We start from the raw sequence: 19704 nt of genomic DNA, 5'->3' as shown, positions 1-19704 counted from the left end.
TTATTTTCTTGCATTGACTGATGTGATTTCACATTGGACAATCCTCTCCATTTTTTTTTCTTTTTTACCAGGGGTTGAGCCCATGCCACATGCTGTACGTCTATCTTTGAAAGTTGTATGCCTGTATCCCCCCTGCAATTATGCCTTCACGGCGCTGCAGGAAATGTGAATATATAAATAAATAAATACATAAATAAATAAATAAATAAATGAATAAATAGCAGAGACCTGTCATGTCTCTGCAGTGTAGTAATGGCTCCAGTGGAGGCAGTTTCGTGTGAACAGGCCTGCAGTGCACTACGTGCCACAATGGTTCGGACACAAAAGACAACGAGGACACACCCAGCACACTGATGGTACGCAAGCAGTGGAACCAGCAGAATCGGGCTTCTGCCGGATTAGGTGGGCTCGGCTAAAGAAACAATTTGTGGACAGCGTGCACCGGCGTCTGTCTGGTTTTTCTTCACCCACAGGCGCTCAAGCACACTTTATAAAAGATGTGCCTCGTACTAAAGGACATCTCCTTACAGATATATTCCAGTGAAAGGTTTTTATGTGCTTTATATCAATGGAGCTTTTAGTGGCCTCAGTGGCAGTGGCCATCCTTTTGTTTTACTTTTCCTGCTCCACTTCAGTTGTGCATCATGCCCACTTGGAACAATGGCCACCATAGCATCAAGGTTTTGTATCGGCAAAATCTTGTGTTGTCCTCTGCTTGTCTTCATGCCTACCTAGCACCACCTGTCTGTCATTCTAGTCTTGAGATCATGTAACGCCACTCTCCATTGTGTTCCCAACCTCAAAGGCCTTATTTATTGCTAGAGTTGTACTGATATCCACCACCAGATGGCACTGCTGCTTGATCAATGACAAGCACAAGTGCGATGCACAGTGTTGCAGTGTGCCAACGGTCAATCATATATCGACCATGCCCTTGTCTCGGGAACAGTTTTTTTAATGGTTATATCAAATGACTTTGGGTGATGGGGCCAGTCGAGGTGCTGCAGTAACGCAGCTTTATTCCCATCACATCCAACCACTTGTGTACATAGTGAAGTAAACTCTAACTGAAATTAAACGATAGATGAACAAGGGAAATACAACCGAATTAGCGATTGTAAACCTGTAACACTGAACTTTGCATGAGATACCAATGCAATGTAGTGTATAATAACAGAATACTCATAAAATAAATGAAAAGCAAATAACAGATTGTAATAAACGGAGAGAAGAAAATATGGGCCCTTTCTACAAAGGTCTGGGATTACAAGAAGCTGGTAGATGTTATGTAGCAGGAGGTACGGCAAACATGGCTAAAAAATTGTTGGACTGGAAAGGGAAAGCCACGTGAGTGGTGGGATGGAACGAAAAGTTGAGTTTACGTAAAAGTGCTGTTTATGTGGAACCAGTGCCGGAAAGAAACAGATGGCAGTAATTAAGGGGAGTGCAAAAAACAGATTTTGCATGCACGTGAGTGTTGAGCACATCATATTTTATAAAGAGACATCGACATGCCAAAAAGATCCTGAAACCACACGGGGACATTGGGAGCAACGGCAGATGTACAGCCCTTCACAGGGGATGAAGACAGTGACCAATACCTGCCAACATTTACAATTTGATTGGAGTATGCCCTGTTTTTATCACTCATATACAATTGCTGCATTGACACAATTATTTCCGATTTTTCATTTGTATAAAGTTTAGGGCAAAACCACTTTCAAGAAAGACAGTTAGTGAGTGATATTTTGTGGTGAAATTTTTTCGACCCATCAGTTATATGAAGCAACACATGTGGCTATGACATTAATCAATGTACAAGGGCAACCAAATCATCGGCAGCCATTGCATGAATATTTCATTAATAAACTTGATATTCATAGCTGCTTGTCTGTGGTGAGGAACGTTGTTACTGTGACCACAGAGCACAGTGGGCTCGTTCAGAGTGCCTGCACAGAACAAAGTCTGGGAATCTTTAATAAACAGCCAACAAAATGTTACGGGGCTAAAAGAAGTAAGAAATATATTTAGAGGATACTTATAACTGTAGTAGCTGACAAGATGGTAGACAGCGCACGAGATTAAGAGCATCGCCTTCTTCGGACTAATTTAAAAACGCCTTCGCCAGCCTGTCTCATGACCTCCAGCATCTGAAGCATCGACCCGGTGTCGGTTAGAAGGCAATTGAATATGACTTAAGACGTGCGACGTAGACCACGTCGGAGCGATGCTGAGCCATGGTTGGGTCAAGAGGGGTGATTTCGTACGTTACTTTAGTTGCTTGACGCAAGACACATTAAGGGCCAGAGCAGCATGAAAGTAACTTCTCTATGAGGCCCGCATGTCGTGACGGTAACCAAAGGAGAACCAATGCACCCAATGTGTAATGTACTTCACAATGGTGGGCGTCATATAAGTGCCGCTGATTTTCCTGCGACTCCACAGGTTAACGTCGGGCAATATGGCACGCTTCTTGCGCTTTGGGTATGGCTTCACAGGCATACTCGGATGTCAAATTCAGATTAGCAAGCAGAGCGATGTCGAAAGGTAGCGTAAGGTCACTACCAAACGAGAGGAAGAGGGGAGAGAAGCCTGCGGTATCATGGCAAAAAGAATTATAGGCGAAAGTAAGGAATGACGATGCAACGTCCCAGTTGCAATAGTCAGCAGAGACATGAGCATGTCCATACATGGACAGCATGTCAGTAAGGGTTTGGTTGAGATGCTTGGTTAGACCGTTCATTTGTGGATGGTAAGCAGTAGCAAGTTTGTGTTTAGTCGCGCACAAGTGTAGGATGTCACTCTAGAAAGAAAGTAGCGGCCTCGGTTGGTGAGGTGCTGTTGAGGGGCATAGTGGTGAAGGATGAGGTTCTCTAGGAGGAAGTCGGTGACATTGGCTGCACAGCTTGTTGGAAGAGCCTAACTGGCTAGAACTTCACACGCACAATGCGAAGACGTGGGATTGTTCCCCACCTGCAGCAAGTTCTTTTTTCATCCACTTTCATTGCCATTAATTTATCACTTCTTTAATTGAATTAGTAAGTACAAGTAATTTCCCCTGTGTTGTCCTTGGTGTCGTTGCTTGTTGGCATCTCATGATATGGTTATTAAATATCAGGCTCCTCGGTTAACCTCCTTTCTTTTCGTTGATTATGGTATGGTAACATGTAACTAGATCACACAAGCCACTTGGCTATATTTCACCATTTCTATTGAAAGGGGATGCTGTTAAAAATAATTATCCACATTGTAATTGAATTTATATGCCTTTGTTTGTCTGTTGGAGGTAAAGCCTAAGGCCTGGTTCACACAGCCGTCATCCTCCCCATCCCATCAACAGTACGGCATTGTCTGGGGACGGCACTTCCTTGCCATTTTCTCCCAAAGAATGTGACGCCACCAACATTGCCTGATGCTCCCAACGTTGCCGTCATCCCATGTTAAAGGAGACGCCGGTGAAGAAATGCTCTCTCCTGACTGAAACCAGTGCCGTGATGGCAATGGGATGAAGTGGATAACGTCTGTGTGATTCCAGCCAAACGATCTTATTTATTTCTTTATTTGTACATACTGCAGTCTATACAGACCAAGCAGGTGGGCGGATTTCCGCAAACACTCATCTAGGACGAATAATATATGCTCTTGTGCTAGACATATGGAACAGGAAAAGGAAGAGAGCGAAGAAAAAAAGTAACAAGTTGGCATTTTTGTATTGCTAAGGACGCTATTCACACTATCATAAAAATGCACTGGGATAGTCAATATCACATCAAAATAACAAGTTCGAGCAAAATGCACTTGCATAGGCGATAACATGAATAAAAGAGGGGGAAAATAACATTCCATATCATTGTGCAAAATACATGGGTAGTGCCTGCTCAAAATTATCAGCAGAGAAAATTTCTGAGGGTAGATCATTCCACTGAACAACTGTACAAGGAAAGAATGAATTTTTAAAGAGGTTAGTGCGTGCACGGAAAGGGAGCAAGTTGTGAGCGTGACGGTGTCGAGACGCGCGTGACAGGTAAGGTTGAATGTATGTTCGTCCATTAAATTCAAGCGACTTGTACATCGTGAAAAGAAATTTTAGTCGTGCCACAGTTCTTCGTGCTTCTAAGGTAGGGATATCGTTTTCGGTCACTAGTTTTGACGGCGAATCAGTAGACCTAAACTTGTTGAAAATGAACCGTACTGCTCGCCTCTGTACCATTTCAAGCTTATGCTTATCCTTCATGTAATACGGGTCCCATACTATTGAGGCGTATTCTAGTTTTGGCAATATATAAGTTCTGTATGCTAGAACTTTTAAATTTGTGAGGTGCTGTTTTCAGCTTATGACGCAGAAAGCCAAGCTTTCGAGAGGCAGATGCACAAACGTTCGCAATGTGTTTCGACCACGATAGAGTGCTGGTAATCGTTACGCCTAGATATTTATATTCAGAGACTTCCTTTATTTGTGCACTATTGATGCAATATGGAAATGTGATAGGTTGCTTTTTGTTCGTGACATGAAGTAAGACAGTTTTTTCAGCATTTAGGGTCATAGACCAGGTGGTGCACCATTCATTAAGTCTGGCTAAGCTAGTGCTTAAGTGAACTTGATCATCACGGCAAGTAATCTCTTTAAAGACAAGACAATCATCTGCGAACAATCTGATGTTAACGTGTGGATGAATTGTGCTAGTTATATCATTAACATAGATTAGGAAAAGGATCGGGCCGAGTACGCTTCCTTGAGGTACTCCGGACGGAACTGGTAATACAGTAGAAGCATGGCCGTTAACATCTACGAACTGGCTACGGTTTGAAAAGTAGGCTCTTATCCAATTGATGATAAATGCAGGAAGGCCGAGCTTAGTAAGTTTTTCAAGAAGTTTACCATGAGGGACGCGATCAAACGCTTTACTGAAATCAAGGAAGATTAGATCAACTTGTCCGGAAGAATCAAGCGTTAGAGCGATTTCGTGAATTGCTCTTACTTCATTTGCTCTTACTTTATTGCTCTTACTGCATTTAAAGAAGTTTACCCAGTAGCCATCAGATTTACTTTTTACATAGAAGTAAAGAAAGCAAGTGATGGGCTTTTTAAAAAGTTGAAGAAAATGGCAGGCAACTTTTTAGTGATACTATGGTCTCTCGGGTACATGTGCAGAAATATATTTGGCTCCGAGATTATTGACAGCGCTGCCTAGAGCATGCTAGTCTATTTGCCATATTTGAAGGGAGCTGCCCCTTGAAGTGTTCTAGAAGTTTGCGTGTCATGACACGTGGAGGACACTCATTGATGTCAACTGCAGTGTTGTGAAGACAACTCTGCACTTTCTGGGCATGGGAGCTGTTTGAGAGATGAAATAAAAACATCAGTGGCTCTCTCATTCAGTGCAGCATTCAGTGTTTCCCGAGCTCCTGCTGCTGCAGTAGATTTGTCTTCCTCATGCAGGCAACGGCAGCATGAGCTGTGGCTGGAACGGGAGGCGGAGGCACAGCGTGAATTCAAGCAGCGCTGCCGCCTGGAGGAGGAGCGCGAAACAGTGCTTGCGAACCGGGCTAAGGGAGCCAGCCAAGAGGTAGGTAGCCCCATTGTTTCTGCTGTTCAGTGCAAGCTTGCTCTAAGGGGCATGCTACGACAGTTTATTTATTTATTTAGTACCCTCAGCACCAGAAAGGCATTACAGTGGGGCATTGCAAACAGTATAAAACGTGTGCAAGATATCTTCACATCAATACATAATTTGTAAGGAAGAAAATGATAGCAGGAGCTAGTCGAACCCACTTATAACAATATTCAAGTGCCACGAAAATCCCATTGGTATAACCGATAATTGTTATAACCGGGTTGCATGAAAAAAAAAATGGCTGTGGCTTAGCTAAGGCTAAGCCCAGGATGCGAAGCATACTAGCCTTTATTTTAGTTGTTGAACCACTGTTTAGCCTGGTGAACTGCTGTTGCTTGGCTATATTTGGTTCGGCTAGACGAAGAAACAACTCATGCGTTACTCTGCTTCGCCTTCAAGAGTGGAACGCGAGAGCGTTCCCGTCGACCCGCCAAGGGGTGTAAGACAATGGGCTACGGCGCAGCGACTACGCGCGCCGCATTGGACGCGGTGAGCGTCGAGCAACGCAGTGTTAGGCGCGGCAACGAAATCTGCGCCTGAGCAAGCGACGCACGCCTGAGCCTTAGAAACAGCTCGTTTCTAAGGCAACACCGCATTCACTAGAGGCGCTTTTGTACCGCTTTGAAGCATCGTACTCGTGGCTCAGTGGTAGCGTCTCCGTCTCACACTCCGGAGACCCTGGTTCGATTCCCACCCAGCCCATCTTGCAAGAGTTGAGCCAAAGCCACCTAGAAACAAGCGCAGCTGCTTATATACCGCCGCGACGCCGCGAGCGACGGCGCGAGTTGGAGCCCTGTTTCTCCTCTGTCGTGACGTCACGGTGTCACGTGGTCAGCCTTGAAGGCGATACCGCGAGCTACGGCGCGAGTTGGAGCCCCGTTTCTCCTCGGTCGTGACATCACGGTGTCACGTGGTATGGCATGGGGTCAAAGGTCATTGAAGGCGACACCGCCGCGACTGAGAAGCTGGGTTGAGCTCTAGTAATATGCTTCGCATAAAAATCAAAATCGGGGGATGGCAGAGCTGTTGTGAGAAAACTATAATGGCGGGCAGGCCAGTGCCCCTCCCCACAACCTTCCTCCATCCGGCTGCTGATTGTGTTTATTCGTTTAACTGCTTCCTGGGCGCTCTGATCGTGTGTAACAAACCGTGGCTGTCGGCGTTAAAGAATGGCACTGCTATAAAACTGCAAAGAGGGGCCATGGGTGGCAAGTGATATGTGAGCACCGCCAAGGCATTGCTTGGGTGGCACCGAAAGGGGCCTTTTAAAAATTGCGAGAAATTGCAGTCTGTCAGCTCGAGCAATCCAGAAAAGATGCTGAAGCGAGATCGCCACAAGCATCTCACCACATACTTCTCACTGGCTTGCACAAGAAAACCCTATCGCCATCGGCCTTGCATGCTTTACGCAAAGCTTGCTGACATCCTTCTCCAAGGCATTCAGGGGCTCCACATAGTGCAGTGGAAGGTTCCTCACGAAAACAAAGTCCAGGAATCCTCTGCCGGGCCTCCTGTGAGGACAACGTTGAGGCAGCCTGCCCTACCACGTCATCACTGCCGTCGTCGACGTCACTATACGATGCGAGCTGTCCGTGACGATCGCCTCATCGGTTAGAAGCACTTAGTTTCCAAATCTATAGGCATGTGCTTTCTTTTCACTGGCAACGTCGTGCATTGCCGATGATCAGCGGGCGCACCAGCCATCTTCCGCTTCGGCGGCGAGTGAAACCAACTGTTGGTCAAACGAGGCTGAGAAACTACTTGGCCAGGAACGATTTTGATGCAGCCAACAAAGACAAATGCAAACGATTAAGCTGTGTGGTGTTGACCGCAGGTGGAAGTCAGACTCCAGCCATCTCGATGTAAAAAGCCGTTTATTTAGCATATACAACCAAATATATAATGAAGAACAGAAGCCCCCCCTGGGGAATAAAGAACTGAAATGAATAACGAAACTGAATATAACAAGCTGTTTGCAGAACTGTGCTGAATGAGGAGCCAGTGAGCAATCTGCGGGCAGTGCAGTTGGTGTGGTCCATTCGTGTTCGTAGGGGTTGAAGGGCGATGGGAAAGAGGTGCGCAGAGATGGCTGGAAAATGTGCACGCAGCGGCTGTTGAAGCAGCGGTCCATCGTGCAGTGGCTCGAATTTGTCGTTTTCGCTTTTCTTTTTTTCAAGGATTTCGCATTTCACTACATATCAGCATGGACACCCAGCAGCCAGATTTCTTCATTATAACTGATAATGCAGCATCGGGGCATTGTAGTGAGTGGGTTAATTCACCACGGAAAACATACAAAAATTGATGGTGCAGTAGGTTCTCATTGTTATAACCGATACATTGTTAAAACCGGTATTGTTATAAGTGGGTTCGACTGTATACCAGTTTCAAAGTAAGTAAAGATCTACACAGGCAATGTGTCCAGAGAAAAAAAATGGAAATTTGATCACTTCACGGGGCCAAAAATATGTCATTTGACCCAACACTAATGACATCAGCAGGCAATCTATTTTGTTCTTCAATAATCTTCATAAAAAGGCTTTCAAAGCAACGTTGTCAAGTTGTGTGTGGGAGGTCTCTAACTTAAATAGCAGGTTCACTTGCATTGAGAATTGTGCTAGCTTTATTTTCTCGGAGTGTCGGCATGGATTACTTAGGTTTGACAGGTTGTGCAGCATTTATGTTTTTCTGGTGCTGCACACTGGTATGCTTGAATTACACTGACCTCTGTAGTGTCATCATCATCATCATCATCATCATTAGCCTGGTTACGCCCACTGCAGGGCAAAGGCCTCTCCCATATTTCTCCAACAACCCCGGTCATGTACTAATTGTGGCCACGCTGTCCCTGCAAACTTCTTAACCTCATCCGCCCACCTAACTTTCTGCCGCCCCCTGCTACGCTTCCCTTCCCTTGGGATCCAGTCCGTAACCCTTAAGGACCATCGGTTATCTTCCTTCTCATTACATGTCCTGATCATGCCCATTTCTTTTTCTCGATTTCAACTAAAATGTCATTAACTCGCGTTTGTTCCCTGACCGAATCTGCTCTTTTCTTATCCCTTAACGTTACACCTATCATTCTGCTTTCCATAGCTCGTTGCGTCGTCCTCAATTTGAGTAGAACCCTTTTCGTAAGCCTCCAGGTTTCTGCCCCGTAGGTGAGTACTGGTAAGACACAGCTATTATATACTTTTCTCTTGAGGGATAATGGTAACCTGCTGTTCATGATCTGAGAATGTCTGCCAAACGCACCCCAGCCCATTCTTATCCTCCTGATTATTTCCGTCTCATGATCCGGATCCGCCGTCACTTCCTGCCCCAAGTAGGTGTATTCCCTTACGACTTCCAGTGCCTCGCTGCCTATTGTAAATTGCTGTTCTCTTCCGAGACTGTTAAACATTACTTTAGTTTTCTGCAGATTAATTTTTAGACCCACTCTTCTGCTTCGCCTCTCCAGGTCAGTGAGCATGCATTGCAATTGGTCCCCTGAGTTACTAAGCAAGGCAATATCATCAGCGAATCGCAAGTTACTAAGGTACTCTCCATTAACTTTTATCCCCAATTCTTCCCAATCCAGGTCTCTGAATACCTCCTGTAAACATGCTGTGAATAGCATTGGAGAGATCGTATCTCCCTGCCTGACGCCTTTCTTTATTGGGATTTTGTTGCTTGCTTTATGGAGGACTATGGTGGCTGTGGAGCCGCTATAGATATCTTTCAGTATTTTTACATACGGCTCGTCTATACCCTGATTCAGTAATGCCTCCATGACTGCTGAGGTTTCGACTGAATCAAACGCTTTTTCGTAGTCAATGAAAGCTATATATAAGGGTTGGTTATATTCTGCACATTTCTCTATCACTTGATTCATAGTGTGAATATGGTCTATTGTTGAGTAGCCTTTACGGAATCCTGCCTGGTCCTTTGGTTGACAGAAGTCTAAGGTGTTCCTGATTCTATTTGCGATTACCTTAGTAAATACTTTGTAGGCAACGGACAGTAAGCTGATCGGTCTATAATTTTTCAAGTCTTTGGCGTCTCCTTTCTTATGAATTAGGATTATGTTAGCGTTCTTCCAGGATTCCGGTACGCTCGAGGTCATGAGGCATTGCGTATACAGGGTGGCCAGTTTCTCTAGAACAATCTGTCCACCATCCTTCAACAAATGTGTTGTTACCTGATCCTCCCCAGCTGCCTTCCCCCTTTGCATATCTACCAAGGCTTTCTTTACTTCTTCCGGCATTACCTTTGGGATTTCGAATTCTTCGAAACTATTTTCCCTTCGATTATCGTCGTGGGTGCCACTGGTACTGTATAAATCTCTATAGAACTCCTCAGCCACTTGAACTATCTCATCCATATTAGTAATGATATTGCCGGCTTTGTCTCTTAACGCATACATCTGATTCTTGCCGATTCCTAGTTTCTTCTTCACTGTTTTTAGGCTTCCTCCGTTCCTGAGAGCATGTTCAATTCTATCCATATTATACTTCCTTATGTCAGCTGTCTTACGCTTGTTGATTAACTTCGAAAGTTCTGCCAGTTCTATTCTAGCTGTAGGGTTAGATGCTTTCATACATTGGCGTTTCTTGATCAGATCTTTCGTCTCCTGCGATAGTTTGCTGGTATCCTGCCTAATGGTGTTACCACCGACTTCCATTGCGCACTCCTCTGTAGTGTATTAAGTATCAACAGGGCCACAAAAATAAGCTGTTGAAAGTAGCGCCTTTCCCTGTGTGTACGTGCCTCTTTGTGTCCATATCCAGTTAGTGCTTTTTTATTCATGCTTATGGAATACCAACATGCCCAAACTGCCACTCTGGTAAATCACTGGCAGCACATAAGGGAATTTTTTACTGGAAACAGTAATTTAGCAGGTCACGGTTGTTTGTGAGTTCGTTCGTAATGCATGACATCACTGAACATGATATGTGATGAAGAAAAGATGTCCAATCTGGGATCATACTGGTCCCAGTTGTGCTTTCAGTGATATTGTTCTAGCCAATATGTCATGGCTGCTGTGCGCTAGTAAACAGATAATTATAAAGCATTGCTGCCAGTGGGCCTTGTGACATTCAGTGTACACCAGTGCCCAACTGTGCACTATCTGGATGCCATGCACGCATCATTGGCAGATGTGGCAGCATATTCATTGCATTAGCTGCACATTATTTCTCTGAGATTCACATTTTTGTGATGCAAATGGACAAAAGCTTGTGCCAGGAGCAAAGGCGAACTTAGTAAAAGCCACTTTGTGTCATGTCTTACTGGCAGATGGGGCTACAGACAGCATACGTCCGCTGCGGCATGCAAGCTGCATGCTTCAGATGGGGGGACGAACTGGATTTTATTAGCCGAGTTGCAGCATGCAAGCTGCATGCATCTTAAGATGCGGGAGGAATTTAACTTTATTAGCTGAAGTAAGGTAAATACAAGAATATGTGATGAGCACTTGGATCCGTAATTATAATGCTAGTGTGGATTCATAGATAAACAACACTAAGTGACACATATACTGTATTTTTCGGTGTATACCTCGTTTTTATTTTTTTTTTCATCGGTGTGTTTTTTAGAGCGGTGCAACTTGTATACTTTTTTTTTCGGAAAAAACTCCTGTCAAAATTGTATTGGATGCTATGGTTACATGAAGCGCGCTGGGTTGACCTCCTCTGTCAGTTGGTACGGGTTGTGCACGCTATGGAGGCACCGGATTCTTCTCGTGATCGAGTTGTCGAGCACCGTGTGAGAAGGCCGAAGCAGCAGCGCAAGCGACGGCAGGTCGAGCGCGAGTTGACCGACTCTGAAGTCGTCACATCTGCAGATCGCTTTCAAGATACGGTACGCGGTTGCTGCCAGAGTACAAGCCACCCCACTCGCGCTGCCTTACTGCTTTCCTCCCTTGTGTGCAGTTCGGCTCACTTGCACATACGGCGTGTGGGGAAGATGTTATCACCCTTGAACGTTGTACGGAACATCGTGGTGACTATGGTGATAGAAATTCATCTGGAGTGTCTATTTCATCGCTATCGCAATTCTGTAGGAATGGCACCGATACACTTGTGCGTGACCTGCGTTCATGAAGTTCAACGTCACTGTATATTTTTTTACTCGCTTACCTAATGAGCAGGTACGTCTTATACACCCACCGATGCTACTTATATAAGTTTTTTTTCCGGAAATACTGCCGTTTTAAGGGGGGTGCAACTTATACAAACTTGCGACTTATAGACCAGAAAATACGTTGGAAATAAAAAAAAAAGGCTATAAGACTTTTTTATGTTATGCAGGCAGGAGTCAGCTTCTTTTTTGCATTACATTTCAGCATAAAATGTGACTCGTGAGTACTTAATGAAGACTATCATAACGGTGCAAAGGAGAAACAGAAAACACATGGAACTGGACACATGCTCTACTCCAACTAGAAATTTTTTTTCGAATGACTTGGCTATGAAGTGCTCACTGCACATCAGGCACACAGGGCACACACCATCACCCATAGAGATTGCACGATTCAGTCAATTCACTTGTCTACATGGTACCTTGTCAGGTCTCTCTCTCTGTCTTTTCTCTCTCCGACCTTCATGCTGCAATGCACTGTATTTATTCGATTATAAGGCAGTCATTAATAAAGGGGAAAATCAGTCATGTCCAGACCAGGACGAATTTTTCTTCAATTGCGGGGCGTTTTCTTTCAAGGAACCCCCATGGGTTTTCTTTGTAGCAATTTGCTATGTTTGGGTGGATGTCTCAGTTTCCCTTTATTAATTACTTCACCGTGCGGGTTTCTGCAGAACTATTATGTAATAAGACGGTCATAACTACAAGGCGAGGGTGCAGTTGGTGGACCACCCCCCTTCCCCAACCCAAAAAATACTTAAGCATGCACACTAACATAACGTGATACAGAGTAGCTAATGGATTATTCAGACTTGATGTGGATTTCCCAGAATACTGAATTACTAAAACAGCGAAAACGCAAAATGGCGACCATGAAATAAAGGGGAAGGAAGCTTCTACACTCGGTGTGTGGGTTATATGCGAATTTAGCCTTTAGGTGTGGTTTCATGAGATCATGGGGTGCGCTGCCGTGAAGCCACACCTAAAGGCAAAATTTGAAAATGGGGGTAACTTCGAGGCAAAGGATTATGGGATTTTGGCCTTATGTTCGAATCAATATGGTACAGAAAGCCTTGGTGTCGGTTGTTATGGGTTCATCAGGTGTTACTCTAGTTCTCTGAATGTCTTCAATGAGTACAAGGGGTAGGGCACACTTATCAACACCACCATGATAGATAGGTGCCATATCTTTGACGCCTGAGTATGCGCGGGCAAATGATTTTTAAAAAATGCCTTTAATCTTGCCCTAATTTTCTTTGACGTCTGAGGGTTGCAGGTATATAAAGATGAAGTATGTGTTCAGAAATTAAGTAGTTGCGAGTGCAGCGAGTGTCGTCTTTTCTTGTGTGTCTTCACTGTGTCCGTGTCAGTGCGCTGCTTCACCAGCAAGGTATGATGATTACTCACCAACTAGCCCAACGTTCCACATTACTAAACTAAGTGTTGTTGCCTGTAGCTTGAAATTTATCATAGCAAATAGTTTGTAAAGCTCCCTTTGAAACGTTTATGCCTATTGGTTGCAATGTCTTGAACTTATGGATAAGGTATGATTCTCTGTATTTTCTATGTTGTTCAGAACAGAAATTTGACTGTAAGATGTACAGTTTCAGTTCATCAAAGTTATGACCTGGTTGGTCATCACTAAGCATCAAGCGTTACAGAAAGACAGGGCCAGTATTATTTATGTATTTATTAAACACACATTGCAAGCTCTTTGTAGGGAGCTTGCAAGCAGACGGTGGTGGCACTCTTGTTAAGTTTGCTGTTACAAACAACGGTAAGGGAGATTAGCATGCATGCTGTAAACGAAGCTCTTTTGGCCAAATTTTGTAATAAATGTGCTAATAATTGGCATATTTACATCCTGAAAAGCATGGTAATGGGATTCTTGTTGCTGCAATTGCCAATAAGAACTGTAGACGACTGTGTTAGTGTCTTTTCAGCAGAAGCCTGCTTGGCTGCATTCAGTTGCTTACAGCTTGATCTCTTCATTGAATGAGTAAGGGTGGATGTTCACATAGCAATTTATTGTAGGCTGATTACCTATGTTAATCTGAGTGCAAACAAAAATAAGTATTTCGATATGTGGTTATGTATCCTAGTGTGAGAAATAAAAACCTTTATATAGTTGCATCAATGGGAGTGTGGACAAAAAAAACAAAACAATAGTTAATTGCCTGGATAACTGGCATGGAGCCCTTTGGAATATTTCAGAGGTCAGGGAACGAAATCAAGCTTGATTTCTTACCTGTTCTTTCTGTCCTCTCTTACAGGCAAACAAATATCGCAGATGGATATTGCCTGCAAAAGTCTTCAAACATTAAGCTTAATTGATAGTGTGTGGCTGGTGCTTTTACTTGTCTGCTACAGCTGTGATATATAATTTGCATGATCATATTGCCACATTATAGTGATGGTGAGGCACCGGGCAGTGGGGCCACAACTGTTTATTGGGCCAACCCAGCAAAGCGCAACGATAGTAGTGAGCACACTTGTTGGTCGTCCAAATCTGATCATACGTTCCAGCATAATCTCTGGTGTACTTTCCAGAATGTACACAACAATTCGCGTTGTGCATGCAATCTAATTAGATGAGATTCTTTCATTGAGTGACAATGTTTGAGAAAGTTTCGTTACATAGAGATGCGCCGTGCGCCAAGCAAAAACGTGCTTGGCAGGTGAAGAATGATCACTGAGAAAAGAGAAACAATGTGTGTGTGTCAATGTAACTCATGAGACTTGGTTGGCATGGGCACTGAATACCAGCTAGTTTGCAGACATTGTCATGAGGCAGGAGAGATGCACTTGGGCTTTCCTACGACTGGCTCTCAAGATGATAATTGAAAATAACTGTAGCAGACTTGGGTGGCCTTACAGAATCGTAACCCAATTTTAGCAAAGCTGTTTCTTTTGTACAGCTGCAATAAGGTTTTCAGTTACATGTAATAAATCAGAAACATTAAAATGTTGCCTTTATGCGACTTGCGGTCCATTAGAAACCTTGCAGCAATAACACTTTTGTGCGTTTCTTAAGGACTTTTACTACTGCAGTAATTCATCCATGCACATTTTACTTCACCAGAACATTGGCTGTAGGGGACATGTTTCCCCCCTTTTTTTCTCGCTAAATTTGATCTCGGTTGTGTTCAGAGCTTTACGAAGGCAGCAGGGTAAAGTCTGCATTCTTTGTGAAACACAGCAGCAATGCTCTGGATCGCTTGCATACATAATTTACTGCTAATGTCGTAATTAGTTTGCACATTTTGAATGTCACTTGCACATTACCTGCAACCTGTGTCCAATTTTTAAAGAATGTTGTTCACCGAGGACTCCAGGAAAACCTATTACGAACCTTATATAATGCATGAAAAAAAAAATAATAACAAGGGTTCAGTAACTGCTTGCATTACTTCTAAATAGGCCAGGAAACGCTAAAGTTTTGCTACACATGGAATGCACTTAGTGACTCTCAATTCCACAAAATATGATTTTGGAGTAATGTAGAGTCATTTCAAAACACTGGCACGCATAGTTGAAAATGGCTGTACACACTTGGTGCAGAATTTGTTTTGGAAAAGGTGTGGTTGATCCATACGCACTTAACATCGCATAGAAATTTGCAGTAGTGTTCCCTCATTTTTGCTAGATTTGATCTCGCAGATGGTTGTCATTCTGTCCGGGCAACAAGCTGAATTCTGTGCCGCTTGTAAGACACCCATAACACTCTGAATCCCAGAGCACTTGCATTAATTGCAAATGATGCAATCAACCCATGGACTTCAAGTTTTGCCTATGCGCAGCCCATTACCTGGTCCTTTGAGTCACCGTACGTAAAAAAACGGTACCATGTTTGTTTCACTGGAGATACCGGAAGAAGCTCTTATAACGCATAGAAAAAATGAAAAAGCAAGGGTTAGAAAAATATTTGTAATGCTCCTAATTGAGCCAGAAAAATTTGGAACACATTGCACTTAAAATGGCCCCTATTTCAACTGAATATAAAGCTTGTGTAAGGCACAGTTCTCTCTGGACATTGGGGAAATGTAGGTGATAATGGTGGCGAGACACATTCTAATACTTGCTTAAGGAATTTTTTCGCAAACACTATACGTGATCCAGTAGCGTTTGAATTCACACACGGATTTGCTGTAGTGGTAAGCAGCATTTTTTTTATGTTTTTAAACTCGGTGGCGTATTGTGGTTATGCCAGGGCAGCGTGCCCAATTTTACGCTGCTTGAAAAATACGCTCCTAATGCTTTGGAGCATTTGCATTCAAATTTCATTGCAAAGGTAACAATTAACCAACACACTTGGGAACTTTGCCTACACATTGCTCAAACCATGCCCCTTATTTTCCTTAAGCTCAACAAGCTGTGTTGGTAAGTTTATCGAGGGCACTGGAGAAACCAACCACAAACCCGAGTTGATGCATGTAAATAGGGAAAGAACAAGAGTTGAATAATTATTTGCAACATTTCAAATTAAATCATTGTGGTGTAAAGGTTATAAACAGGGATAAGGTGCCTCAGAAAGGCTGTCTAACATTTTGATAGGTGAACCTATGTTTGTCAAAGGCGGCCTTGTCATCCTCGGCAGGTTTGTTTTAACAGGTCTGTAGAATGACGTCACTTGTGGTCATTGTCGCTGGCAGCTGGCTGTGAAGGAAGAGGCTGAAAAGAAAATGAGTGCGGTCATTTGAAGTCTGTAGGCCTGGTTTCTAAGATGAGGCGACAAGAGCGAGAAGGCGACAGAAGGGGAAAAAAAGAAAAAGAAGGATTTATTTATTTATACAATAGTGCAGGTCTTGGTGTGGCCCAAGCAGGAGGGGCACCCAAATAATAATAGAGCACAATAACATTAGCAGACATAAATTAGCAGTTCACAGAATACTCACCCAGCCTCATCAGCTGTGAGAACAAATCACGGAAAAGAACACTCACTCATGTAATGAAGGAATTCCCAAAACAAATAGAGCGAAGAATATATGTAGAAATGAACCATCAATATAGTTTAAGCGAAATAAATGAAGATTAACACAGAAATCCACTTGGGCAATCAATTCACAAGAGAGCAATGACGTCAATCATTCTGGTCTCATTATTCTAGTCCCTGTCTGTGTCACTTCACGCTACAATTCAAGAGCATGTTACCATACCAACTCGCCCAACTTTCTCTCCTTTTGCATCAATAATTCAGATGGTCAATGAACTCAATACTGGTTCATTTCATTTCGTTTTATTACTTTAAGGACCCCATTCAGGGTATTACATAAGGAGTGGTTAACATGTGGACACAAGAAAAGGCAGGTGTTACATTGAAATACAAGTTTGAACAGTTTCTAGAAATTGTGAATGACATGTGATGGCAGTGACATTGAAGGGTAGGTCGTTCCAGCCCTTGGCAGCTCGAGGAAACATGATGATTGAAAAGTGACAGTTCGTGTTCAAGGATGCGAAACTTGGAGTTGATGGCTGGTGCACTGTGACATACATGAAGATGATGGCGTGACGTGGGGTTCGCGGATTAGTGAGCTGTAAAACAATTTGTGATAAAGAGAGAGCGCAGCGATGCGATGACGAAAAGCAAGAGATGTCAAGCTAGATTGTGCTTTTAAGTGTGAAATGCTGATGTTATATGAACATGAAATGAATGAATCTAGTCGCACCATTCTGAACTGACTCGAGTGCATTGATGATATATGTTGGATGAGGGTTCCAGATGGCAGCGACATATTCCAGTTGTGGTCTGACAAATGATTTGTATGCGAGTAGTTTGACGTGCTGTGGAGCATGACGAAGGTGACGCGTCATGAACCCAAGGGTCTTGCTCGCCGACGAAATTACGTTAGTTTGTTTGTTTGTTTGTTTATTGGTTTCTTTCCAATACAAGGAAAAAGCGAAGGGAGAGCTAAAGGCTACTAGCCTGACGAGGCCCTCCCTCCGCATACAGTTTCGACAACATTACAAAAGAGATTTGAGAAAACAGCACACACATGTGCATTCCAGGAAAGGTCATGAGACAGGGTTACGCCTAAGTACTTGTAGGTTAGAACTGATTCTTCTGGGACGTTTGCAATTGTGTAAATAGAGAGATAAGGGCTACAACGGCGGGAAATAGAAATAAATTTACACTTGTTAGGGTTCAAGGCCATTTGCCAATGGTTGCACCAGTCCTGCATATTATTAAGGTCATTCTGGAGAGATGCTTGGTGAGAGATGTTAGTCGCAGTACGATAAATCACACAGTCATCAGCGAACATGCGAATAGGACAAGATACATGCAGCGGAAGATCATTAATGTATATTAGGAAAAGAAGCGGTCCTAAGACTGAGCCTTGAGGGACACCTGAAGTGACAGGGAGGGGTTCGGAGGAGAAGTTATTGACAAGGACGAACTGGGAACGATTAGTAAGGAATTCTTTTATTCATTGTACTATGTGAGGATCCAAGTTCAACCTGGATCATTTTATTAGCAAGTGGTTATGAGGCACTGTGTCAAAAGCTTTAGAATAGTCTAGAAAGATGGCATCGGTTTGAGCGTTGTTATCAAGATTAGCGTGAAGATCATTAAGGAAGATAGCTAGTTGTGTTTCACATGAAAGCCCTTTACGAAAACCATGTTGAGAAGTATGAAAGAAGTTTACTGAGTCTAAAAAGTTCATGATATGCAAGTATATGACATGTTCCATGATTTTGCAAAGAACACTAGTTAATGAAATGGGGCGTTAGTTTAAGGGGGAGTCTTTGTTACCTGCTTTGAATACTAGAACGACCTTTCCCACTTTCCAGTCATACGGTAAAGCACCTGAAGACAATGATTGCGAGAACAACAGAGTGAAACATGCCGGGGATATATGCTTTGTATTCATTAGGATCTTTGAGTTAATTTCTACACCAGAAGTAGTACTTCGCTAGAATAGCAGCTTGGGCTTGTTGGTTTTCCATCCTGCTAGTAACAGCACAAAATGTAGACAAGAGATGAGACGAGACGACACCACAAGCACTTGTGGTGTCGTCTTGTCTCGTCTCTTGTCTACATTTTGCGCTGTTACTGGCAGAAGTATAGTATATAATTTGTGTTTTTTTTTTCAATGATTGATAGTACACCATCTATTGAAAATACAATGGGTGGCATATGCAATGTTATGTTAGTAGGTAGTGGAAAGTCTGGAGTGGTAGTTTGTTTTGTAAACACGGAAAAAAATGCTGTGTAGAATATATCACTGCACTCGGCGTCCGTGGTGGTCTCGCCTGTTGCATTCGTCACGTGGCTAGTACAAGCTTCTTGGGGACTTAAAATGCACCAGAACTGCTGAGGATTTTGAGTAAGTAGCTTGGGTAGGTCGACATTATAATAAGATTTTTTAGCAGTGCGAAGGGCACTCAGGTAGTATTAGTATGTAGTATTTTGACCATGCCTCAGTGCTTCCAAGACGCGTGGCTAGCCGGAAGCGAAATTTTTTTTGGTTTGCAAGCTTCTTTAGAGCTCTGGTGAACAATGGCTTATTTTGATTGGTGTGCATAGTTATTCTTGGTACTATATGTTTGTTTATGAGTTCATTAATTTTATTTTTAAATAGTGTCTAGTTTTGTTGAGGCGAGTGCATGTGGAATAATGTCTCAAAAGTTGGTTGCCTAACTCGTAATTAATAGCTTCGTAGTTCCCTTTATCATATAGGCATATCGTTATGTTGGATTTTTGTTGTCGCATGGGTTGAAAAGTGAAGGTGGCGTGGATTACTTTATGATAGACTGTCAGGATGGCTGCTTAGTATATGGTCAAGTACATTAGATGTGTCTTTTGTAACCCGCGTAGGCTCTAGCACAATTTGAGTTAGACTGAAATTGACTTACCTTAACAAATTCTTTAGCAGCATAATTCCCTATGATTAAAGCACTATTGTTAGTCCAGTTGATTTGCGGAAAATTAAAGTCACCAAAAAGCAGGATCTCTGCATTAAGGTGTTTT

At 43.1% G+C, this 19704-nt stretch overlaps 1 protein-coding gene across 4 annotated transcripts in view; it reads left to right on the top strand.

Moving 5' to 3' along the window:
* Window positions 1-19704, top strand: part of LOC139054908 (U2 small nuclear ribonucleoprotein auxiliary factor 35 kDa subunit-related protein 2-like) — a 303026-nt gene that overhangs the window by 38852 nt on the left and 244470 nt on the right. For all 4 annotated transcript variants that reach the window (XM_070532645.1, XM_070532644.1, XM_070532646.1 and 1 more), the window contains exon 4: window positions 5441-5567. In XM_070532645.1, the coding sequence (XP_070388746.1) occupies window positions 5441-5567 (127 nt within the window). The remainder of the gene's footprint in view (window positions 1-5440; window positions 5568-19704) is intronic.

The sequence above is a fragment of the Dermacentor albipictus genome, chromosome 1 (genome assembly GCF_038994185.2).
Source record: "Dermacentor albipictus isolate Rhodes 1998 colony chromosome 1, USDA_Dalb.pri_finalv2, whole genome shotgun sequence".
Taxonomy (NCBI): Eukaryota; Metazoa; Arthropoda; class Arachnida; order Ixodida; family Ixodidae; genus Dermacentor; species Dermacentor albipictus.
This window is presented reverse-complemented; position numbering and strand designations above follow the sequence as displayed.